The sequence below is a fragment of the Ischnura elegans genome, chromosome 2, assembly GCF_921293095.1.
Source record: "Ischnura elegans chromosome 2, ioIscEleg1.1, whole genome shotgun sequence".
Classification (NCBI taxonomy): Eukaryota; Metazoa; Arthropoda; class Insecta; order Odonata; family Coenagrionidae; genus Ischnura; species Ischnura elegans.
Window position 1 is genome coordinate 118,059,006 of NC_060247.1, and position 27,502 is coordinate 118,086,507.

The following is a 27,502-nucleotide window of genomic DNA, read 5'->3' on the forward strand; positions in this document are numbered from 1 at the left end:
TATTGTTTTGCGGAGGGCACTTCAAATACAGCACTCCATCTGTCGGATGGGACGTTACGCCTTTACCTTGGCACGATGGCACGCCTTTACGATGGCACCTTTCGTTAAGAGCAGGCTAATGTCGACGTCGGGTTACTCTCCACCCTTCCTTTTCTACGCTTTCCTCATGACGCAAACGACCTTGCTTCCTTCAAATAAAATATCATAACCAAATCACCCCCCATTTAAAAATGGTTTAAAAAAGAGAGAGGTGTGGAGACAAACAGTCTTTGTCCAGCATCGCCGTGAGCTATCAGGGGGACCATGTCTTTACGTCCCTTAAGGTGGTATGGGTTATGTATTTCTTATGCACTCAACATGGAACTCATGTGAGGATCGTGTTTCCCCTCGATAAAACCCTCCATCATCTCCACATCCGGGATTTGATCCCGGTTCTTTGGGATGTTGTCACTAGTAATGCTACAATGGTGCAGGACCCTAGGGGTCCAAAGGCTATGAAGGATCCCATGAAAAAATTCAATTAGGATAGCGGAAAAAGGTTATCCATAGAATGTGCTATTGTGTTTACGTGAAATATGGTCACTCGGTGGTATGAAATCAACTATTTAAAAATGTCAAAACTTGGGAGAGGATATAGAGGAGACCCCATTTCACTTATTTCTCTCTAGAGTCCGGGTGGATACGCAATGAATGCAATGATAACATTCCAATCCTTCACCAGCAGTTCTAAGAGCGCTGCAGACAAGGAAGGGCTGAAGCTCTAATTGTAAGTTGAACTGACCATGTACTTAAGAGAACGGCAGACTTCGACTATAGTCCTCTCACTGCACTGGGTTAATTTTAAATGCAGCAAAAATAACGCAGCGCTCATACAAATTTGATAGGAATATGATAATGATCTAACCTGATTGGCAAATTCATAAAACCACACACAAGAGCAAAGTGTTTTTTTTTAATTTGTCAACAATTTCAGTCAAATATTAATTATCTTCAGAAAAACATGATTTATACCTATTTAATCAGTCTCGCGATATTTCAATGGAAAAAAAGAAACAGGGGAATTTAAAATCCAAATTTTAATTGGGGAACTTGGAAATGAAAGTTAATACGGCATTGAAATCTGATTCAATCTTCATAAATGACCAGCTTAGCAACAACAAACAGCAGTGTTTGTAAACATTAGACATCCATTAGTCTGAATAAGTTGCTACCAACCACTAATTGACATCAGTAAACCTTTGACACTTTTCACTTTGTGCATCGAATCATGGTAGACGGACATGATTTTGACAGCAGATGGACAGTCAGAGACAAAATTAAACATTACCGAGGTCTCATATCATTACGCGGTAAGGATGTCTTCTAATTTCCACTTAATGTAAGTACATCGATAACATTAGCCGGTCACTTTAAAGTGATCATACCGCACCAGCAATTCATCTGTTAATTTAATGCAAGTGCACCTAGTAATATAGATTAATGCATTAAAATAATCATAATTTCTTGGGATAATATACGCTTAATGAAGAGCGGGAAAAGGAAAATGACCGCAAGGAATTTGAATTGGAGAGTATTCAAACTTCTCAAAAACTAAATGACCTGAAAAAGGAAGTGCGATGGATGAGGATAGAACGAAAAAATGAGGTGGCGGCAGCATTCCTGCGAAACATAATACAAGATGACCGCCGATTAGCTTTGTCTCTGGGAGACAGATGCCCAACGGTAATAATAACTATAAATTAATACTCCTACCTTGCTTATAACACTATTTTAAATGACTCTTGCAAGCTCAGATTTATACCACAGTGAAATTGATGTTAGAGGCAGTGAAGTTGTTCCGTGGCAAAGGTGCAAGTACTTATATCGTATCGGAATAATCCTCCTGGAGTTTATCCAGTAATGTTTACCATTCCGTATTTTCCATATTTTAAGTGATTTCCACGTGACACCGGGAGTGATTATCTGTTTTCGCAGACTTGGCATCAATTTTTATAAAATTTCGGGACTTCACGTTATTAACGTTAAAATTTTTGGATCATTCAGATATTTGGAATCACAACTATGAGATGTCCTATCTTATGAGAGGCGTATATCCAAAAAAATACCAATCATGCAGGGCTTTACACTTTTTTATGTCGTCACACTAATAAAATATGAATGAAATCACAGCAAATATGATGTTTTCAAAAGAAAATACCTGACAGTTAACCAAAGGTTACTAAATCTGGCTCATAATCACGTGATCACTTAACCTTCGTCGCTCTGACGACGCTATTATTTTACCTTCCAATCGGGTTATTTTTGTGTTTTAAACCAATTAACTCAAAGTTTTATCCAAGTTTTATCAGTGGTACTTTTGTTAAGTTATTGCGTATTTTAAAGTCTAAGTCAGACGTCTTTTATTGAAAATATTATTATTAGGGATGGACGGATCCAGGATTTTTTTCGGATCCGGATTGGATCCTTGATTTCTCCTCTGCGAGAGCTTTCAAACAAAACGATTCATGAGTAGGACAAGAATCGCATGCGACGGCGCATTCGAAGAGAGAATCGGAACCTTTCCACCCTTATGGGGAGTTGCATTCACTGAAGCTATTATTTAAAATTTCGGATCCAGATCCGATGTCTTCCGCGACTTTGGATCCAATGAAGGGCAATATCCGCAGATATTTGGATCCGAGGTATCCAAGCCGACCATCCCTAATTATTATTAATCTTTTTATTAAGATGTATAACAAAATATTTTGATGTAAGGTGCTGGGGAAAATATTTAAAATGCCATGAAATACGTAATTTTCATTTACAAAATGCATCTTCAAAACTTTGGAATTTTTATTAGGCGCATCGTTAAAATAATGAAGGTTTGGTTACCCAATGTTAAAAAGATTATTCGAGCCTCATAACTTAACTAGCCAATCCATTGTGTATGAAATGATTTTTAAAAAAGAAATGTGCTCCTCTGTTCATTCATAAAATTGGTCACGTCTCCACTTCCTCCCTCTACTTTTCATCAGAAATTTCCTCCCTCCTCCCACAGACTAATGACCGAAATTGATCCCTATGCAAAGAACACTAACATTTTCAACTATAAAGATCACGTGAATCACTGGCAATGGTGAAAAATATAACAAAATATTCCCCATTAACTAAACGGTTGACAATAAAATTTGTTACTCAGATTAAAAAAAACTGAGATGGAAACCGGTACCTACATCCGGAAGCAGTTGGTAAAGAATATTGTACATGATTGTGATAAACGAGGGCTTATCGGAGAGTAACCTCCGTGTTTATAAATAAAACGCTAATATAGATGTACGGAATTTAATTTATTCATTTAAAAACTATGACTTTCCTTTACTTTTCAACATAATTTCCTATTTGGGCACTTGTCATACCTATAAACTAACTTTGAAATTCCTTCTGCAAACAAATCTCCCGCCTGTGCCATCCGGTGACCGCATTTTAAGGTTCTTCATCTTCCTCAAATCGCTGGAAGCCAAGCCATTTCTTCATATAAATGCATTCCAGAACAAATCCTTCAATCCCTCACATAGTCCCCATGAATTGCTTCTGCCGAACATATTCTTTAGCTGAGAAAAAACGAAGAACAGCACACACATCACACTTGGGGGGATTTTCTATTGCAGCTCACATTTTGACAAGCTACCAAAAAAACAACTATAGTCTATTCGCTTTATGTCTGCGGGTGAGCTTTCGTGAGAGCACGGACACTCTCGGATGGCTTCGCTGATAGGGGAGGGGTAGTACCGAGAGAGAGAGGAGGATCGAATGTAACGTTGCCAAATGTGCATAGCCTCCCTACTTTGTCACTGAAAACTTTTGAGTCGTAGGTGGCCAAAGGTATTTTGGCTCCGGTGCCGAGACCATAGGCGGATCCAGGGGGGGGCACGGGGGCACGTGCCCCCCCCCAGACCCTTAAAAATATGATAGATTTTTAAAACGGTCCCATTATCATTTCGTTCGTTTTGTACGATGAGGTATCCTTGTGCCCCCCCTGAACAAAATCCTGGATACGGCCTTGCTTGTGCCCCTCCCAGAAATAAATCCTGGATCCGCCCCTGGCCGAGACAATATACCTACTCATTAGGAAGGCATTGGCGATAAGCCCATGGCATTGCCAGCTACCGCGCTGAATGAGGCACCGTTGGTGGAAGGCATACTTAGTCGCATACAAGGAGAACGCGTGAGTTTTGGCAGCACTGCTTCACGAGCAGATTCACGATCTTGTTCACGATGTGTTCACTCGGTGGAGGTCTGAGAGCGACTCACTGAGGCCACGCCTACTGTTTACTGATTGGCAAAGGCAAAGTCACATGTCGAGAAACTTTCCCTCTCTCATCTCCACTTGTTTTGGCCACACCAGCTCACCCCGCAGAGATAAAATGAACATATGTATAGCCCTCAGACGACCTTCACTCCACCACGCAAGGGGGGGGTGCAATCCACGCTTGTTGTTAAATTTAAGTATGGAACTGTTGAATGAAACCAACATTTTTAAGAAAACTATAACAGTGCTTTGTTTTAATTTAATAAATAAATAATATTTTCTCGAAAAAAATATTATTTTAGTTACATTTCGTACACTTGTATCATTTCTCGTGGGTTCGAAGAAAATTTGTTGAAAACTTTCGTTTCAATCCAGCCCTGATTTTCCTTAAAGACTTTTGAGATTTTTGCTCCTTTGGGGTGGCAGCCGCCCCCTTCTGGCCCTTCCTGGATACGCCCATGCTACCAAGCCTGTATGCCGACAGACCTGCCGTGCGTGCCGACGCAAATATGGCGGCAACTTTTCACGTTGTGAGCAAACGGACGTCACTTCCCCAATAGCCCTCGTATTTTCGTGAAGTTTTAATCGCCAAGAAATTTATTATTTTAGGACCTAGTAAATGAAATGCGACAGCGGACCTGCGTGAAGCAGAGAGAAATGAACAAACTGCTGTATCTGAAGAGTATAAAAATGAAAGAACTTGAAAATAATATGGTAAATATATGGATGACCTGAAGTGGAAATTGCTTGGCATATACTTTGGGAAATGTATTTGGAAAATAATTGGATTTTTTTGATTTTTCAGGTTGAAATAGAACTTTTAAAGGAAAGAATAGCAATGTATTCTACGGTTGTGTCGGACACTTCGCAGGAAATTCTGAATAAGGAAATAGAGAATACCAAAGTGAAATATTACACCGCCAAAAGCGTTCAGAGTGCGTACAAAAAAATGATAGGATTAATGAGAGAGGTAATTCAGAAGCTCATTTTTGGACCTTAAAAAGAACGTCAAAATAATATCTAATCTTAATTCAACATATATAATTTCCATGTATCCTCGTTACTTAAAATGATAGAGTCAAGTGACCTACGGTTTCTTAGAAGGAAGTGTAACTGTTCCTCCCCCTGTGTCCTGAATTTTTTATAAATTACTCCATCTTTTGAATAAGCAGTATATTTCGTATATTTTATGTTTCCGTTCGCGCTGATTTATTTGCTGACGATGCTGATAAGTACTGAGAGAGTGTCAAAAGAGTGTTAATGTAATTTCTGCTGATATCATTACACCAACCGCCACGTGTCTATATCCGCGGCTTGCGGGCTAATATGTGAATGTAGATGAAATCACTCCTTATTTCATACTTTAAACTTATATTACACAATAATTAGATATTGATTAAACCTAGCAGAATTGATGAAATGACAATTATTTATTGTGGAAATTAACGGTGACTAATTTAAAGTATGACCCGGGTAAAACTCAAAAAGAAATGCACAAAAAATAATGAATTTCATATTTGTGCAGTTTATAATATTTTTAACTGATCAGGTGTAACTCATCCTCTTTACTTGCGGCCAAAATTCATTCTCAATTTGTTAACTCTAGGCATTCCCAAAAAATTATCGTAAAAAAAAAACAAATTTATCACACCGGAGCGACGAAATGAAATTTAATAATGATGAGGATTAGTCTTGGCAATTACGGTCCACGCATCGCTTTAATATCTGGTGTATGCATAGAGTTATCTTGATTTACAGCATAAGGTGACAGTTCTTCATTCCATGCCAGAAAATTAATCTGTAACAGTGTAAAAAATATAATTTTACTTTTGATTCTTTTGAGTCAAACACAGAGAAATAGGATGGAGCGAATTTTGCGGAAAAATAGGTGCTAAAGACAAAAGTAGAAACATAAAAGAATGTGTGAATAGGTTTTTATTTGGAAAAATCAAATTAATGAAATTTTCAGGTATGAAGATAGGGTCGAAATATTGAAGGCTGACAAATGAAAAGGTGCCAGTGGAATACAACAAGCAATTTCAATTAAATACAATAATTTTTGCCTACGTTCTTAATTTTAAATTATGACTAATTTATATTGAATGATAAAAGAATAGATTTTGTATCTTGTCGGAACTAAAACTACCATCAAACATTGGTGAGATCACAATGGTGACAACGGTGGGATAATTTTTTCGGAAAATCATATCGTAAACGTTCAAGGTTACTCCGCTGCATCCACCGTCACCCATTTTGCCCTAGGGTTGTACCAGAAGCATAACTTGATTGGTTTAAAAACAGTCTTAAGGTCCTTTTGTTTACAACCCGTAGTAAAATTTCAGCAATAAATTTCTCATGACTTTTGAATAAATTTCAGATTCGGATTATTCCGTAAAAACAGTGTAGCAATTGCACGGATACAATTAAAGAACTTAGAAATTACGGCGCTGAAAACTAAACTTTGCCACCCCAAAATATTATCTTAATTGTGGAATTAAATAATATCTTTTCTGAAATTGAGTCAATAATTCCAATATTTTGATCTTCTTTCGCGTAGACGATTACAAGTTCGATCAGGGGTGGATTAAGAGGGGCCAGCCCCTTCTAATTCCAGGAAAAAACGAAAAGGTGGTTATCATTAAGGTGGCTCTGCAGCGAAAGGTTTGGTTTCTCCAGCTCAACACGCAATACTTTGAGAAAATAGGATAACATCTAAAAGTATTCGTTTAGCACGACACCCTTTAAAAATACTATTGTGACTAATATTGACCTCGTCAAACTGTTTCTTCTTTATTTCTAATTAATGTCCAATCGTCGTCGTATTCTCTTCGGGTTTTGGGCGCGTTTATTCACTTGTCTTAGCAGACGAATTCTCGACGAAAGGTATTCCTTATCATCAAGGAGCGGGGGAAGTTTGTGAACCCCTCCCCACCCCCTAATCCGTGACTTTCTTCCGCCCTTTCATCGTTGTTTTGATGAGATAGAAGACAAGTGTTTTTAATCCTAATAATAAAAATTATGAGCCCACATCCAGTCCCAGGAGTATATCTTAAACATTCTATCCTGCAAAATTCCTTAACAGGCCAATGTTGGGAGGTGTTATTTTTACCTCGTTATCTGTTTTGGTATTAATAATTCAAAATTATTATAATTGACAAAATAATCACTCCACCAAAAATTAAAAATGTTTTCAAAAGGACGGGGCTTTGATTTTCTCATCAAAGGCTAAGGCTTAGATTTTTTTAGTCAACGGTGTTGTATAGTGCATGTTAACCTTCAGAATGTCATCCTGGTTTTGTTCACTGACAATGTAAATGCATTATTGCATCAAGGTTACTCCGTTGAATCTACCGTCACCCATTTTTCCACTATAGTTGTACTAGAATATAACTTGATTGGTATAAAAATATTCTTAACGTCCCTTTGTTTACAACAACAAAAAAAATGTCATGTATGTACTACAGTATGAATTTAATTACTGTTATAACGATATCTTAGGAGTTATAGTCGATCATTTCCTATGGAAAATGCGAATTCAGACAGTAAAACACGGTTAAACTGTTGTTGAGACTATTGTATTTGTCTCAGGGGTTTGAAATTTGGATATAATATGTAAAATGTCATGTGGATTAGATGTCAGTATTTATTTTGTACTCGACAGGATTCGTTTTATCTGGATCACATCTTATCCGCACTGCTTAGAGACGCGAATGGACAGTCCCAGATCATCAAGAAAGTCAATGAGAAACGTGAGAAGGCAGCCGAGCAAAATTTGACGGCGAGAGCTGAGCTCCAGCTCTTGGAAGAGAAAACCGTGAGCTTGATGCGTATGAGAGACCGTGCCATTCGCCACCTACGCCAACAGATTAATTTGCTGAAAGCGCGTCTGAAAAACCCGGAAGTTGAGGTGAGAAAACATATCATTCATTTCGTCAATAACTTTAGGCCCTAGTGTATGGAATCGAGTCCATTCTGTGGGAATATTTATTACAAAAAAAAGCGAAGATACTGCATAATATTTGTAAACATATTACTATCAAGATATTATCATCTAGATGGAGCCAAAAGGCAGTATATCTGAACTAAAACTGGAAGATACAACCTTCAACAGGAGCCATATACTTCTAACATACAATCACTTTCTGTAACTGGTCAAGAAAAGGATAGTAATAATATCAACTAAGCTAGTATATAGAAGCTATTATAGAAGGTGTGAAGAACATTTCAGAGTACTTTTCATTGATTCTATACCTCGGGTGCCGTTTGAATATAGGAAGTCTTTGGAACCAGCAAAATGTTTAAATTGGAAATGTTGACGCAAGTGAACGAGGAGGATAATGAAGACACTTATATACTTCACCATTATACACTTCACCATCTGGAGAAAGGATTGAAAGACCTTCAGGAAGTGACAATGGTGACGGACTACAGAAATATTTATGGAAGGTATTCGTTCAGCTCGGCGCGCTCTAAAAATACGAGTGTGACTAAGATTGACCTAACGATATTTTTTTTATAACTAATAACTTCAGGCTTTACTTTGTGAAACCTCTCCATATTGGAAGTAAGGAAATAAAACTTTGTAAGGTTCACTGTTATTTAATTATGGGCACGACCCGGGTTTCGTAACTTGGTTACATCGTCAGGTGACTGATCTTGCATGCATCATACATTTATACACAAAGTACACAAGTGACAATGGACAATGGATTCGGGGGTCCCAGGGCGGGCCCCGCAAAGGTTACGCTCTCGAGGACCGGGAACCAAGTCTGAAGACTTATACGCCTGTGCCTCTCGAGAGGGGGAGGACAGAGGAAGGAAAAAGGAATGGAGGCATCGCCGCGATGAGAGCCCGACGACACCTCCAGGGGAAGGATAGGAAAGGAAGGGAGGGGACGAGGAGTTCCGCACCGTCACAAACACGGGCGGGCCCTACTAACAGCGGAACCAAGCGTACGCAATTAATATGCGTAGTAGATTTTCCTATGAGGAAGAAAAATCTATCGATCGAATCGGTAGATACACAAGTGACAGTGAGGACATCTTTCGGAAAAGAAAAGGACTGGTTGAAAGGGCGGGGGTGAGGGTCCCTATTCCATTCCATGTTTAATCCTCACCCTTTCAACCAGTCCTTTTCCTTTCCGATAGATGTCCTCACAGTCACTTGTGTACTTTGTGTATAAATGTATGATGCATGCAAGATCAGTCACCTGACGATGTAACTAAGTTACGAAACCCGGCTCGTGCCCATAATTAAATAACAGTGAACCTTACAAAGTTTTATTTCCTTACTTCCGATATTTTGTTTTCTCCAGACGCTAATTAATATCGAATCGTCAACGTATTCTCTTCGGGTTTTGCCGCGTTGGTCCTTTTATAGAGGGACAACTGTTTCACTTGCCTTCCAGCTGGTGTCGACGCGAAATTCCGAAGAGAACGCGCTCGTTAACCCCTATATGGAGAGCAATTTTTTTTGCCAAAGGGAAAAGCACACCTACCCATTTTTTAAATTTTTCTCAAAATTTATTATACTTAAGGTATGTGCTGAATTCGGTACATTGGGCATTCCCATCACAATCAGGCTTTGTCGGAAGGTAGACAACTGGCCACAAAATTTTTAGATTATGAAGAAATAGTTTTTTTGACTTTCAGCATCAGTGGCGTAGCGAGGGGGTTTTTGGAGGATAACCCCCTCCCCCCCCCAGAGCTCAGAGAAATTTTTAAGTTTAATCCATTTTACTTAATTGGATTGATATTACTAATAGAATAGTGAAAGGATTAGTAAAATATCCCTCTGAAAGCCGTAAACCTCACCATTTTGAGCCATTTATCTTAAAATTCCGAAATTCATTAATCTCGCACCTACCGCTTATCCTGGTAGGTATTCCATACCCCCACACACTCCGATAATTAGTTGCACCTAAACCCCCCCCCCCCCCAGCCCTAATTCCTAGCTGCGCCCCTGGTCAGCACTGCGATTGGCCTTCCAGATTGGCAATCGCTTTTTCCCTTTCTGCACGGAGACTCGACGGGAGAAGTTCTGGTGTTGTATCATCTTCAGCAAAACTGTCTGAAGCACTCTCGGAGTCATCAGGTGATTCTCTCCACATCTTTATCGCTCGAGTTTTCACCAACATCAGGATCATCACTATCATTTTTAACAACATCCCTCTCCTTTCCCCATAAAAAGTAACGGGATTCATTTTATGATACGCCAACAGGACAAAAATTATCTAATAATACCAATGATAAATGTTAGAACTTCGCCATGTGACTACTCTTTACACTCAACTACATAAAAACGACGGAACCTTGAAGTATATTTATGAAATATTATGCATCAGCTTTCGGTAGCGATTTGTTGTTTAACATCGCTGCATTGCCGTACTTGCCCAGAGGGACGAATTCGTCACACACTTACTCTTCCTCAATTTAAAAAAAATCTTAAACATTTACATGTCAATATTACATTAAAAAATTAGAAAACCATAAGACATGAAATTAAAATTTATAAACGCATAAACTTACTATGAAAGCTAAAAGAAAAACACAACAGGTAAATGATATAAAACGTGGTTCGCTTCAACTTTTTCCTATCGAAGTAATAGTTCTACCTGTCCTCTCCTGGTGGCAAAACTCATTACTATCGGCCGATACAAACGTGATGAAAACGTCACAATGGGCTATAGTGGAATAACTTACTTGCCTACTGAGGCAAAATGGTTCTGGAGGTATGTGCCGAATTTGTCACACCTGACGTTAAAGGGACTGCGGAAGCCTTAGAAAAATATCGTCTTTATTGCCGCAGTTGATCCAACGGCCAACTTAGGTGCATATGAGAGACGCTTTACTATAGTTTCACCAATTTACTCAGCGCATTTTCATCTTTGATTAAAGATCCCTCATTGTATTTGGACTAACTCTTCATGGCCTATGGTGGTTATGTGGTAAGGTTCTTAGAGTAGATTAATATATTTGACACGTTATTTGACATGGATCTTGGATTTTTTTGTTTTGCTGATCCTATCTGAGATGCAGCTGTTCTATGATGAGATTCTATCTGAGAAATTGCTAATTTATTTTACAGATTGCAAGATCAGCTAGAACAAAGACAACACCTGATAATGAAAGTAGCCACATGTGAGAAGGACAGAAGAAGCCTTTGCGACAAGCGAGACTGCCTGAAAGAATCCCTCCAAAAACTCCAGCACACATATAGTGAAGAATGTAAAAGGTAAAATAGATTCCTTTTTTTCAAGTTTTTCAGTTTCTATCTTAGGATATTTTATCCAGAACGCTATCAAAGATCGTATCTATTCATGTCAGTCCACATGCTTAAGGCAAAAATTCTTATAAAATGCCCACTAGTTTTCCCACCTAAAAATAAAATGTGGTTCATCCTTATGAGAAAAAGTCACTCCATCACAGTGGCGGCGCGTACATAAACGCATGTTAGCAACTGCACAGTACACACCCAAAGATGAACGAATTATAAAAGAAAACTGTGTATTCCTTTGCAAAGAGAAAGATAAAAATCCTGTCCACACAAAGATGGGATATGAAGCTCCAAACGCTACTGGCATCGCGTCGGCCGGCCGCATATTCGGTCTACTCAGTGCAGTTGCTAACACGCGTATATGCACGCGCCGCCACTGGTTGGGATTGGTCCTACCCCCTAACAATGCTCGACCAGGAGATTCATCTTACACATTATGAGGGAATATTTTTTCGAGGCCTTTCGGATTTTCATCGTTTATTCATCTTGAAACTGAAGGCCAACTGACGAATGGAAAAGTTGATTATACAGAAAAAATTACATAGTTTTTTCTACATTTAATATTTTTGAGCGGTATTTTTCGGGGAATAAATATTTTTTTTTAGAGACTACCACGATCCATGAGAATCGAAGTGGATAATTTCCGCTGACTCTCAATTTAATTATTATTGAAATTGGTATTTGTCAATTATCACCATTTTATCATGACGTAGCTGGGATCCTCAATTTAAAAAGTAACAAGCTGAGTTCCAAATAATTCATTCATGCAGCTCATCGGTTACTTTTGGTCGCACATAGTTCTCATGGAAAGTAGAATGAAAAAACCTTGTTCACCGTCATCAGTACCTGCTGATCTCAATCACTAATTAATTACTTCCAAAATAGACAGGAAGGAGACGAAGTGATATACCGGAATGAATTGCTGCAGGCAAAAGATAAGACAGAGGAATTGGACAGGCAGTTGCAGGAGATGACCGTGAATATATTCGACATGAGAGCCGTCATCATAACCCTTCACGAGATAGTGGGCCGCGTGCGAACTCCGGACGAAGTGGAGCAAGAGTCGGAGCCCGTGAGTGACCTGACCTTCAAGGAAATCATGAGCCAAATTGCAGATCGTGAGTAAATGAGCGGACGTGAATTATCCAAAAATTTTCCACTCAACCATTCTTAAATAAGAGTGTGTGACACGGTTTTAGACTCTATAATATTTACTTGAATTGAGGACCTGTCGAGAGAACCAATTATTCCATCCTATTCACGATCAAAGGTTATCTGGTCCTTAAAATCAATGAATTTCATCATTAGCAGTCATCAATCTTACGATTGGTTTGGCGCAGATTCCATTCCCCTATCGGCTACTCTTTCAACGCGTACATGATTCATCTGCATTAAATCCTTCACCACCTGCGTTATACAGTAGAACCTCGGATAACGACCACAATCTGTTCCAGTATGCTGGTCGTTATCCGAAATGTTCGCTATCCGAAACAATTTTCCCCACAAGAAATAAAGGAAATAGGAATAATTGGTTCCTAGCTCCTATTGACTCGCTATTATATGAAATTTATAGGCTCTATAGGTATTAAATTATATTGTATTACTTGTAGACTTACTATTGTAGACATTGTATTACTTTGTATCCATTTGAGATCGCACAGCACCGAACACAAAATGGCCGCTGCACATCTGTTCGCTAACCGAAATTTTTTTCGCTATCGGAGGCAAATTTTTTGCGAAATTTTTGGTTCGTTATCAGAGGCGTTCGCTAACCGAGGTTTCACTGTATATATCTTTCGAGGCCTATCTCTGCCGTTCTTCTGCATCGACGTGTCCTTCAACGAGAATTTTCAATAAACCATCGTGTCTTTTGATGTGGCCGACTTAATTGTCCCGTCTGCCATCAAATGTTTTCAAAAGAGTTCTCTCCAGATTAGAACTCCCGCATTAGTTACACGATGTATTCATTTCTCTTTTACATTCATTCCTCTAACACCAATGAATTTCTTCCGTGCATGTCCAAATCAATCGCAATAGGGTGGTTTCCTATTATTTTTTATTGCCTAAATCGAAAGATTATTACTCCTGGAGTACCAATTTCACACTTTTAGATTTTTAAATGATGATATCTATTTTTCGCGATTAAATGAAAAGTGAAAATTTCCAAGCGCGCGAAAACGCGACGGCTAAGTATGAATGCTGGGAAAAGCCCGTGTGACGTCTGGCTGCTGCTGTGTGAGGCCACCTGGGTGCGAGGCGAAGAGTACCCTGCTAGCAGGTAGCGCTTGGCTTATATAAGGATTATTAATACCTTATAAAACGAAGGAAACTTTCCGACTATAGGCACTTTTAATAAGTGATTATTAAGACATGTTTCCCTGAAGTCTGTGCCTCATGCATGCATTGGTAACCTCAGACGATGTAAAACTCCTATCTACTCGTATAGGAACTAGGTCCCTGTGACGACACGTGGAGTGGCATCGCGAAGGCGCCAATCTGGCCTTTTTCAAATGAGGTTAAAATTGACCATTAACATTCGTCTAAACTTGGATTTCTAAAACCAAATAATTTGTATATTATGAACACACTAATGGAGGGTAACGAATCACAATCAATGCCTTTCGTTTTCTTTGGTGAAGGAAACTACCCTATTTATGCCCGTGTGTGGTATATACATCTAAAAAGGACTCATACCTTAAGCTCAACCATCAGTATTTTACCCTTTTTCCTTATTATTACTCGTTTAATACTTAGGCTAAACATATTTTTGTTTTTGCTAATATTCTGGTATTACGTTACGTTAAAATATTATGTTTTTGCTATAATTATGATATTCTCAGGAATTGTACAGCACACTGCCAATAAACACAAATAAATATAGCATTCAAGGTTATATTGACCAAGTTTAAAGGTTATCTAAAGAATTTTATGCTTTTAAGATGAGTGAGAATGATCAAAAGATAATGAGAGTATGCAACCCGCGTGCCACCCAAATTGACTGACTGGGGTGGCGCGCGCTTACTCTCGGTGCGATATCTCGGGAACCAAGGGGCAGAAATGAAAAACAATTGAGGTGATACTCTGAAAATGACTAATGATTCGTTGTAGATGACGAAATGGTGATAGAATAATCCGAGAGTGACATCATCTTCACTTATGTCCGAAAAACACCCAAAAATACCAAAATTTCAAAATTTTAGGTGCGATATGGCACGTTTTCCCGGTATCCCATCGCAAAAATAATTTTCATGATTTATTTTCACACCAAATGGAACAAAACTGGGGGGGGCGTCTCAAAATAAATTCGAAAACTTTAAAAATAAGGACTACCCTAATACACTTGCCTGCTTGCATAAGAAGTCCTCCCAAAATTCCATACGAATTAAACTTCGCATAATAAACAAAAACCACCAGAAAATTTTTCGTTTCAACAACTCTGGAAAACCATTAGATTTTGTGAAATTCTCTCTCACTAATTCAAAGTAGAAGATTGTCCTCTCTCTGTCTCGCACCTGTTGTTCGACGCGCGGCTACATCATATTAAAAAAGCTCCTTGATGAGAAAAATATTATACTCAATTTTTTTTTCATCATTACGATCTCTAACTCAGATTTTGATTACGAGGGCATTCGCGGGAACTAATGAATTTCTTCCCACTTTATTGCAGCGTTTGAAACCCTCGAGAAGATTAAGGAAAAGGTAGGAAAATTGAGGCATGAGATAGGCATTGCCGTTGAGAATTGGCCAGCGACGGGAATGGGGCTGGCGGAGAAGGAGTTGAAGGAGACGAAGGAAGTGATGCCTCCGGAAATGAACGAGATTCTGAGCAAAGACCCGCTCATCCTGAATGACGCCCGGAAAGAGTACCACAACAAAGTCATCGAACACATTGGAAGGACCCATTTCGGAGGAACGGCTCCCTATTTATACCGTAAGTCTTTTCTTCTTCCCCCTCTTTTTGAACAGCTATGCCTGACCCAGGGCACGACCACCGAGAGAGAAAGTGCTGCTGTGGCTTGAAAAGGAAGAGTTAATTTGCCGATTACTTTTAATTCCCTTGTTCTCTAGTATAATTTGATATTATTATGAATGTCTATTTTCAATAAGTAATAAGAGGTGGTGCACTCTCTTCCTAATGCTCCAGTGCAATATAATAGCTCCAGGCTTCACGACAACATCCCAAAATACTGAATGCTTATTCATCTTCACCAGAGAAATTACGCTTTCGTAACAGTCTAACTTTTGCTTAGCCTCCTCATATCCTTCCTCAGTTTTCAAACTGTCAGCTAAATCAGCTTCCACAGCAGCACTTTCAATGTCTCGGTGGTCTTCCAGAGGGGCGGTCTGTAGTAAATGGGGGCCCTAGGCTGGAACTTATATTGGGTTCTTCTGGGGATGGCTTCGAGGGTCCTCCTCTGGAAAATCTTAATAAAACGCACGACCGGAAATACACAAAATGTTGACACTATTCTGGTTCTTAAAAACTAGATTAAAGTTAATTGAAAATAGCAATTTCCTAAAAAAATACTATGAAAAGAGAGGATTTCGCAGCTTATAAAATTTGATAATTCACTGTGGCTCTATTATCTATTTAAAGAAGTTGCCCCGTGAAACTGAACTGAAATCTAAAGAGAGCTCGAAAATAGCCTTTTCGAATAACCATTGCAAAAGCTTTATCTTCGGACATATTTTTTCATAATATTTTCACACTGAAAATGTTGTAAATAAAGCAAATAATGAAAACTTGGAATGTTCTAATTGCAAAGCTATCTGGTTCAAGTTATCTGAGTCATTCATTCACGTGATCTTTTTTATTATACCATTCATATATGCTTCAAGATATACTCGAGCGTTACGGGGCCCCCATAGCTCGGGGCCCTCAGCTATTGTCGATCAGCCGAACTGGCCAGACCGACCCTGGCCTGATCACTGAGATACCATTGAAAGTACTTCGGAAGAATACATAATTTGATATAATCTTTCTTAAAGGAAAAATTGTTGACCTTTTATTGCACTTTTATCCATCAAAGATGGATTTTGTAGATGCGACCTGTCAATAAATGAAACCACCAATATGAAAATAATACAATAGACATAAATATTTAAAGCTATGTTCATTGAACGAATGTTGATCGCTTGAAAATGTAAATACTAGTCAGTGACCAATAGTTGTCGGGCTCGTGAAAAAGTGTGATTATTTATCGGTATGAAACTACTACAAACAGTATTTTTACTACAGTACAGATAAAATGATAACAGTTATGAACTATTTCGAAATCCAATTTTTCTAATGCACTCTTTATGATGTTATCGTATCAAGTCTATTAAAGATTCCTCCTCAAAATGCAAGACCTAAATTACTGTTATCATTCGACATTGGTTGTTTCACTGTAAGTTTCCCAATATTCCCGATTCTAGTAAAAGAATAATTTTTAAGAAAATGATCTCCAATTATCCTCCATAATTTTTTCAGCTTATTCGATGCATAGTAAAAGTAGGACTACTTAGATGGATAGTGTGTTAACTTCACATTTTGTGGAACTCGGGTTCGAATCTCGGGTTTTACAACTTTGTCGGAGGAATGCCGATCACTTCAACTATAGGTAGGGCGAGGGAGAAAGCTTTTATCCCAATTCCGTATATTTCTTGTTTCTGTAACTTATCTCGTCGATGAAACTGGAAAAAAGTATCAGGGGTGCTGTGTGATTGCATGATTGGGAACGGGATGAAGGAGAAAAAGAATATAAACCCGTTGTACGGCCAGCAGTGCTTTATAGTAGTGATACCTGGCCTGCTAAGAAAGCCCACGAAAAGAAAATGGATGTGGCAGAGATGAGAATGCTGAGGTGAATGATTGAAAAAACAAGAAAAGATAGGATTAGGAATTAGAGAATGCGTGAGATGGCATGAGTGGTTGAGATCTTAATTAAGGTGTAAGAGGGAAGGATGCAATGGTTCGGTCGTAGTTTTTAAGAGAGGATGTGGGGAAGAGAATTAGAAATTTAGAATGTAGAAGGGAAGAAGAGAACGAGGGAAGACCAAAGAGAAGATTGTGTCGAGAATGATTTGAGGGAGAAGGGTTTGACTGAAAGGGATGCACAAGATATAGTGACTAGTCAGGGACAGCAGACCTATTACGGGAGTTTGGCTGCAGATAAAGTTGAGGGAGAATGTCGATCACTTAGGTTCTTTACGAAGGGCATTACGGAGGATCATCGAATTGATCAGCGGTCCATTCAACCGTCGTGGACATTGAGTTTCTCTCAACCATTTGACCATAACATTTGACTCATCTCCGAAAGAGACAATTTTTCTCGAGAGGAGTAAGATGAGTTGTAAAAAGGCGATAGGTAACGATGAATCGTTGTTAGCTCTAAAGGCCGTTTTACACGGGGAACGGAATTGCGCAGGTCAGAACTGCATTAATTTCTAAAATGGCGTGGAATTTCGCGAATGCATGAACGAAATTAGAACGGGCTATTTTGCCATCTCACGTCCACGCATTCTCGCATGTGTTCTAGCAATTCACCGCTTTACACGACGCAATTTTGACTGTGCCTTGGTACACTCGCCAGATTGTGCAAGTACGTACGTTCAAGCGCGTTGCATATTTTCTCTATGACCTTTGACCCCATTATGACTTTCGGAAGTCAAAAAATCAACAATACGGATCTATGAACTGCCTAACCGACTTTGGCACCCTTCAAAACCTATCGTTTGACACGTTGGTTGTCAGGATTGCCCGAGGTTTAACCCTATGACCTTTGACCCCCATTGTGACCCTCAGAGGTCAAAAAATCAACACTACGGATCTATGAACTGCCTAACCGACTTTGGCACCCTTCAAAACCCATGGTTTGACACGTTGGTTGTCATGATGGCCCGACGTTTAACTCTATGACCTTTGACCCCCATTGTGACCCTCGGAGGTCAATTAGTGAATAATAAGGGTTTTTGGACTTTACCAATGACTTGGGCACCCTATAAAACCCATGGATCGACACCTTTGTTGGTATACTATTCTTTTTGCCACCTTTATGACCTTGACGGTGACCTTACTGGGTCAACAGCTGAATTTTCGTGAATAAAAGTATTATTTTCGGGTTTCTCGTGTCCGAAAACCTAAGAATAGTCATCTTGGTTAATGAAATTCAGACTTTTTTCTATCTCGATTTTTTAAACATTGAAACCCCATAAGGCAAATTGAAATTTTTGGTTTGGACGCACATTGTGAGGTCAAAAGGTCAAAATTGTAAAATTTTGCTTACACTCAACAAAACTTAGGGCCTTTTCCCATAAGTACATATGCCAATTTTCATTAACATTGCTTGATGCAAAGTTACTAAAATTACAGGTCAAAAATGGCACACGACCCTTGGGACAGTCTGTATTTTCAAAGCCCGGCGAGGAATGAAAACGAGCATAATTTCTATTTAAAAAGTTGCAGAACTGTAATTTTTGAAGCAACTAATTTGGTTTTTGCGTATTTTCCTCCCAGCCATATTAATCTAAGTTTAAATTATATTGCGGAAGTAGCAAGGAAAACAGTGTTTTGAGAGTTACAGGAAGGAAGTGTGGACACGGAATCAACTCGCACACCTTCCCATTTCATCACTTCATCAGGAATTTATGGCGTCTGAATACACGAATTCATCTTTTTTTAAATCTTATCATCATTATTTTCATAAATCGGCCTTCAATTTAAAATTCGGCTAATAGTGTTCGATAGAGGGTAAATTCAAGAACTCGCTGCGGTAAGCAGTTAGGCCCGCGGAAAGGCTAGAATTTGAAATGGCGATGGAAGTTGGGTCTACAGTGACGTCAAGCCAATGGGAGCCCGAGTCGCGAATGAGGCAACCTTTACTCTAAGAACCTTGGGTGCAACTAACACCGGGGTGTGTGGGGTATGGTATACCCATCAGGATAAACGGTAGGTGCGAGATTAATAAAGTGCGGAATTTTAAAGATAAATGGTTCCAAATGGTGAGTTTTACGGCTTTCTGAGGTATATTTTATTCATCCTTACTCTATTCTATTAGTAAAATCAATCAAATTAAGTAAAATGGGTTAAACTTAGAAATTTCTCTGAGCTCTGGGGGGAGGGTTTATCCCTCAAACCCCCCCCCTCGCTGCGCCACTGGATTACAACACATTTAGAGGCCGACTTGAGGATCCACTACTGTAATATTCATGGCCATGAAGATTAAAAATAAAGAATGGTAAACTCCGCATTTCACCGCGATATCTTTGCTTAAGACGGTCGAGGTGCGGCGCCACCAGTCCATGTGAGGCTACTAATTGTAAGTGACGAATTCTATGTAAACTTACGGATAAATAAATATCGCCAGCTAAGACTACAATTATGACTACGACAGATAAGCAATACAGTCGTCACTACTCTCGATGTAGGCAAATATTTCTTCCATGGCCAGATTCAATGCTTCATCTCGGGGACGACCAGTTTAACTTCCAATGAGTGGTTTCAAAAAAGAAAAACTGCAACCATGAATATAACTAGCTTCAGCAGTTACTAAATTATGTTTAAACCTTATGCGAGCGATAATATTTTTAAATTGTTATCAGAACGAATTATTATGAGCTATATACAGAACAGATTCTTTGAATGAGAGTGCAGTAACTTTACAAATTCTAAGCCAATACCTCACATCTCGTTTCCTTTCTATTCTTCATTCCGTTCATCGCCGCAGAAGAAAGAATGATTTTTAAAACAAAAAGCTGAATCATTTACGTGTACTATTGTACGAGGACGACTTACTTTCGATGTACTGGCTTGATCCGCTTCATGATGTCTTTCCACTGAAGTGATAGTGCAAATCCAAGTGTAGTTTTTACAACATTGCACATGATTTGCCACTGATTTTTGGATTTTTTTGGTAGTTAATGAATTTATTACTTCTTTCAGCACTTGCATCATCAGTCTTTGAGCCACGATCAGCAGTAGCAATTTCAAAGTTGCTAAGTACTAAATATAGTACAAACTTATAATTCTAGCAATGACCACATGTTTTCACTAAGAGGGAATATTTAAAACTAAGCCCTCTGTCCCGATTGTTGGCGGATGGACAGGTGAGAGCTAGAAACCAATATGCGAGTTACGCGTCCAATAATGTTCGGAGAGCGCAACAACATAGCCATGCACATTACGGAGAATACATCTCCTACATTCGAATGGTTTTTTGTCAGAAACGGTAAATCTTAGAGAAAAAAGTGAGATGACAATTTTTTAGATAATTTTCTGATCTACAATTTTTGTCTGAGCAATTTTTATCACAAAACTAACCGTTTGGCCAAAAAATGCAAATAACTCATTTTTGTGGCCTTTGACCTCGAATAAATTTTTTTGCACACACGGGATCGATGGGGACTTTTCAGGATTTTATTAGAGTGGTATCCTTGAGGTTCATGCAAATTTTCAGCTTGTTGGCAATTTATGCAAGGGTACCCCTATGTTTTGGGCTAATTTGACCGGGCTATTAATAAAAGAAAACAAATTATTGAAAAATCATGAATTTACAAAGTATTTTTTTCACAAATGAAGTTTTTTTGATTGTGAAAAGTGTTAAAATTAGTTTAAAACCCATTACTTAGTACCCTACTTTTAAAATATTTCCCCCTCTGGTTTTGGACCCTCCCCCCCCCCCGAACGAAATTCCTGGCTACGCCACAGGAAAGTACCCAGAGAATTGAGAAACTTGGAATTCATGGCCACATGGCAAGATTTTTGGACGGAGGAACAAAGCAGGTGTAATGATTGTATACATATGTAACAGCAAGCAATGGAAAAAACGATTTCCTTATTCCGCGCACGGGATCAGCGTATACCCCGCCCCACAACATTGATCGTTATGTGTATCCGTACGTGGGCTGACTAAAACCGTCGTGAGAACGTATACCAAGCAGAAATGTTAGCAACAAGAGGATTAATAGTTGAGTGTAGAATCCTTTGATTCATGTTTTCCCTTTGAGCGTGTCAAGAGGTGTGCCTACCTGGCTTAATGTCCAACCACCGAAGTTTTATGACGTGACGCAACTAACTGTAATGAGACAAGGAGACGAAGGACGCGACGGACGCAATCGAAAGTAGCACTGCGGGCTTTATGAGTATGAGATGCACCTACGTACTGACTTTGGTCGCAATCCGAGCAGCCGTATGAAAATGTATAGCGGACATAAAAACAGTCATCCTTTTTTATATGTATAGATTTATGAAGCAAAGGCACCGGCTTTGGGTTTTGAACAGATGATAAATAGATCAGCTTGAATGTAATAAAAAGGGGGGGCTGTTGATTGTCTTACGTGGCCGCATTTTATCCTCGGAGCAGCAACCTGGCCAGGTACTTGGTCGTTCAAAGTCGCTGAGCAGCGATGATTCCATTCTGTGCCATACGATGTCTCCGCCAAAGCCGAGAAAATGAATGGTGGTACTACCATTGGATTGTCCAGTGGGCCACTAACTGTGCTGTCATCCACCGCGCATTTGAATGGGTTTACAAAAAATCGCCACCCGCATCGCTGACGGTTAGTGCAATCCGAATTCCACGGACATGTAAGCTAAAATTAGGGCTGCTAAACGTAATTTACATTCGCGCTGGTGTAATCTATCCAATTTATTAATTTTCAACGCTATCCTGCGCGATTACAAATAATAGATGAAAAATCTTGAGAAAGCACGATGCGTTAGCGCTTCTAGCGATGAAACTAATTTAAATAAATAAATAACAAGATTTTAAAACACAGGAAAAAAATATTTCTTGCGTTTCAGTGGGGTAGTCCTCCATTATCAATAAGTGAGAATGGACTCACAGCACTAAAATTTTAAATAAAATGGAGTCAATTCTATCTCATTGAAGGTTATCCCACTGTAACCTCAAGAAAAAAATTTCGAGAATATACCTTCGAGGAATATGATACAATTGCTGGACGAAGTGCGCCAAGCCTCCCTTCTGTCCGTTGCGCCGAAGCGCTTCGTTCTGATTATTCGTCCTCCTTTACGTTCACCGAATACCTGTGAATAACTGTGGTTTAAAGTGAATAGTGGTTGGGAGAAGGACGTTGAACACGGGAATGGAAGGGAGCGAGGATGGAGGGGGTTACTTCGGTTCCAACTCCGGAGTCAACTATCACCCATGAGCCACACAATCACAGCACTAACATGAGTGACGACCTTGTTCCTTCGCTCACCGAGCAAAAGACGCACGCATTCCATCCAGTATTCACTTCAGCACCCCCAAGCCAAAGAAGAGAGCCACAAATAGAAATAAAAACTAAAGGGTGGGGGTAAAGGTTTGGTCGAGAAGAAAGTTATTTAATGAGTGAACTAGGATTTCAATAGGGATGAATTGAGCAGGAGGATATACACCCAGAAATGTAAAAACTAGCCTATTTAAATTACTTTTAAATTTCTTTGACACTAAATTATTTTGTATATTAACATATCATATTTAACCCTTAGGTGCACGCTAAGCGGGGATTTTGCCGCATTTTTCAAAAATTCGAAATAGCGCGTTTACTGTGAATCGACCACTTGTGGCATACTTTGTTATTCTTTTTCTGTACTTTTCCCTCCACGAAGAACATATGTTTGCGTCAATGTGACCACCAACTATTGCGTTACAATCTTACAAAGTGAGAACGACGACAACTTCGGGTGATTTGCCGCTAGATGGCGTTCACACGATACTAAGGAACTACTGATAATCTGTCGTTACTGGTGGAAACTTGGAAGCATAATCCTTTTTGCAATACTATGTTAATATGTTTTCTCGTATTTATTATATTTTTGTAAGCATTTGCATTATCATTTCTTTACTATTATTATTTGTATAATTTATGTCAACCTCAAACCACATGTCGTAATTTTAAAATTTCGTCTTCATACTCAAATATGCATTACATTTAAGTAAAAATGCACTACATACACTTAACTAGTGACCGAAAAATAAGTGATGCACGTTTATTATAATGTATTATGCATTGGAGCATGAAGACCAAGGGTCGGCACTTTTTGTTTCTACCTGCGGGAAAAGAACATAATGCGACAAAGGCATTACATCAAGATTCAGGAATCGTAACCTCCTTATGGACATAAATTGTATTATGAATTTATAGAATTATGAACAAATCGAGCCGGTGATGACTATTGTAGAGTATATGATATTCCAAGGTCAGTACGTATTTATCACCCAGTTGAGTTCTAACGAGTGCTTCAAAAGCTTGATAATGAAGATTGGAGGGAAGGGCAGGTAAACCACGATATGGAAAATATTTTTTTTTGATTTCTCACATGAAAGTGAAGGGGAGGAAGAATTTTTTTGAAGACGCATTACATTTCAGTGAGAGTTAGCAGTCTGATGATAATAATATTATTAGCCGCCCACATAATTTCAACGTTTGTCTAGATCAACGGAAAACGGTGAAACTTTTTGGCTGAACTCTTAGATACAATTTGCAAACAGCCAAACAAAAGCTAAATACATTGTTCGTATTTCACCAGGGCCAACATCATTTCCTAAGAATGCCGCAACTAAACTCGAATTGTTGCCGAAAACGATTTTACTGAACGTGATTGAAAAAAATGTCGAAAATACCAACCTGTATATTGAAGGAAAACTGTTATCTCATGTGTACTCGAGAATCAGAGATTGCATTATTACTTCTCGTATAGAAATAATATCTTTATTTGGAATTAAATGCACTCTCTTTGTAAATAAAAGTTTAGGGAGATGCTAGAAGAGCTTTTAAAACAGATGGAACAGGCCTGATGATTTACAGAACAGCGTTCGGGATAGCAACAGGAATTCATGAATTCAAATGGGAAAATAACAGCAAAGCATTACTATTCAATTCTTGATTTAGCCATTTATTTGCTAGAAAATGGTCTAACTTTGTTAGGTACCGTGAAAAAATCCTTAAACCCACAGAGAGTTTCTACCCTGAAAAATTCGATAGGCTGCAACTTCATTTCTTGGTTTCCGGGATACCTGCACTCTTGTTTCGTACTGCACTAAACGAAACAAATGTGAAATTCTTTTGAAGTGCTTTCTACGTTGCCCTGCAAAGAGGACATCGAAACGAACCGCAAAAACCATCCTCTGTGCATCCTCTCCAAAATTTCTAACTAGGTGGCCCAAAATTTGTCTCGACGCGCTTTACGCGCTCATATTCATTCCAATTTCACAGATCAAAAACTGCACCGATTTATATTTAAAACAAACTTTGATTCAACTATTTCGTTTCTCAAAGTATTACAAAGCAATATTTCCAAGCGATTTAGACCGGAAGTGGAACTGGTGTGACGTTTGCATATTCATCATCCTATGGGTTATGCGTCCCTAAATTCACTATTAAAATATTTGGCATGTACTGGATAGCGAACTTTACTGTACAACACAGAAAAAATGCAATACTTAAGCTGCCGCTTTTAATTACTTTCCGAAATGGCTTTCTTGGGACATGGAAGTTGGAAGGAGGAGGTGGGCTCAGTCCTCGCGATATGTGTCCTCATTAGAATGCACAGAATGGGGAAGATGAGAGGTGTTGGGGAGGTAAGGACAGGGCCAGCTTACGGGCCGGGCAACCCGTAGCTAGGGGGGCGACCAAACCCCCTCTTTAATGGGGGGTATTCCACACCAAACCCCCGGGGCAACACAACAGCGGTTTGCCCAGGTAAGTATTTTGCATTGAGCCGGCCCTGGTCAAGGAAAGAGCCCAGGGGGAATCAGAGGCAGAATGACTAAAATATATCCAAGGATTGATGGATATCCGAGCCGTACTCGCCAATTTGATTCGTAAGCGACCTGGCACGTGTCCAGAAATGGGATTTGATGAAGGGAGTGTCTTGGGTGGTGTCGTATGTGGACAGCCTTTGTTAATATTTTGTTGTCGGTTCACACGCATCGGAGAACCATACATTTAATTAAATCAGCGATACATTTGACTAGCATAATGTTGAAAGTTAAATTCCTGAGAATAAACTAAAATGGTAACCATCCACACAATTTTATTTACTGAAATACCGACCCGGTTTCGACACGCGTAGTGTCATTTGTCATTATCAAGGTAATGAAGACGCATCGAAGTAACGTATCGAAGACGGGTCGGTACTTCAGTAAATAAAATTGTGTGGAAGGTTACCATTTTAGTTTATTCTCATGGATATAAAACATTTCCACCAGATATCGCCGGACACTGTGAATTAAATTCCTGGTTGATTATATCGGCAGACATTATGAAATGTAACTAGGTATATCGAAAACTGGAGTGTCAAAGGATAGGTGGCCCTGGACTTGTAGTCTCCTCAGCAAGTGTATCGCGGGTAGCTGCCGCAAATGGTAACTTTTCTGGGGGGGGGGAAAGGAGGAAAGGAGCTGAAGCCCCTCTTGAGGGACCTCACGTGTAAGTTCTCTCTTCTGATATTGGTTCAATAATATATCGGCCACTGTCTAACTAAGAAAATATTTTAAAAATTACTGGCAGACCACCCGGCGCTAATCGGGAAGGATAGTACCCAGAGGAGAGGGAAACTTGAAATTTATGGTCACACGACAGGATTTTTAGGTGAAGAAACAAAGCAGGTATAGATAGGCATGATTGTATACGTGTGTAACAGCAAACAATGGAAAAAACGATATTGCGCACGGGATCAACTTATGCCCCGCTCCACAACATTGATCGTAGTGTGTCGTAAGTGTGTTGACCAAATGAGTCGCGTGAACGCATAGTCTAGCAAAAATTCTAGCACCAAGTGGATCAACAGATGAGTTGAGTTATCCTTTGAGTTATGTTTTCCACTTGACAGTGTCGAGAGGTGTGCCTACACGGCAGGATGTCCAACACAGAATCCAGAATAAAATAAATCAGGGCGGGCCGTGGACAGCGAGTGGGATTAGCCTTCAATGATGCTCATACCTTTTGAATCAGCACCAAGAATATCTATCTGAATAGTATTATCAGACTTCATATTAAAATGTTTTGGATGGATTTCAAGCAAACAAACAAGTTACAAAAACATGCCACCTTAAATATACATATCAAATGAACAATACCATAAGATATTTTATTAAGTAGAAGTATTAAGGAAGTAAGAATTAAGTATTGAAGAAGTATTAAAAATCAATACCAAATGGCAGAAAGAGAATCGCGAGTCATTCATGAGAGTCAAGAGTTATGTCTGGATAAAAACACCAGTTATGATTTTTAAAATGGAATGTAAAAGACAGTATTGTGGCATTTTTTAGTGTTTCCCCCCCCCAGAAATTCCTCCAAATTCCTCCGAACTTCTCCCGCTAAGGACTTTTCACGCTAAGGTTTTTCGCGCAAAGGATTTTCGCGCAAAGGCCCTTCGACAAAGGCTCGGAGACTCCAGTCTCGGAAACTCCTGTCTCTGGAAAATCCTGTCTCCGGAAACAGCCCCCGAAACAGCCCCGAACCAGCCTACCTGCTATGCAAGACTTATATAGGACTACAGCGGAGGAATACTTACTCCTTGGCAATCGAGGGGAAATGGGTGATGAGTCTCTGTATGCAGTTTGGAGTGAGAAGTATTACCATAGTCCTATCACAACTCTCTCTCCCTCCAACACCTCACCCCACTATGTCTCTCCCCTCCTTGTGTTCCTATGAATATCCCTCTGATTCGACTGATGTCTCCAACCCAGAAGTTTGAGGGGAAAATTCTGGCTTGTATGCTGTTCACTCCAACCGAGGGATGATGTTTTGCGGATCAGCCTGTCAGCAGGGGCAGTGATGCAGCTGATAGAACATCGCCCTCACTACCCCTCCACTCCTTGGAAAAACCCCTCCCCTCAATCCTGTCTCGTGGTGGAATAGCCAAGCTCTCTTCTGCTTGGGCGCTCTTGTTGGACAGACGGCTAGTGGGACATGGCCGATTTTAGAAAAATTATACTGCTGGTATTTAG

General features: G+C 39.4%; 1 protein-coding gene across 1 annotated transcript in view; it reads left to right on the forward strand.

Annotated features, from left to right (window-relative positions):
- The first annotated feature begins 1,160 nt into the window (after window positions 1-1,160).
- LOC124154480 overlaps window positions 1,161-27,502 on the forward strand; it is a 29,437-nt gene continuing 3,095 nt past the window's right edge. Inside the window, exons 1-9 of the mRNA XM_046528241.1 lie at window positions 1,161-1,349; window positions 1,529-1,722; window positions 4,898-5,002; window positions 5,094-5,258; window positions 7,950-8,195; window positions 8,562-8,734; window positions 11,376-11,522; window positions 12,450-12,682; window positions 15,232-15,495. Coding sequence (XP_046384197.1) covers window positions 1,268-1,349; window positions 1,529-1,722; window positions 4,898-5,002; window positions 5,094-5,258; window positions 7,950-8,195; window positions 8,562-8,734; window positions 11,376-11,522; window positions 12,450-12,682; window positions 15,232-15,495 — 1,609 coding nt within the window. The 5' untranslated portion in view covers window positions 1,161-1,267. The remainder of the gene's footprint in view (window positions 1,350-1,528; window positions 1,723-4,897; window positions 5,003-5,093; window positions 5,259-7,949; window positions 8,196-8,561; window positions 8,735-11,375; window positions 11,523-12,449; window positions 12,683-15,231; window positions 15,496-27,502) is intronic.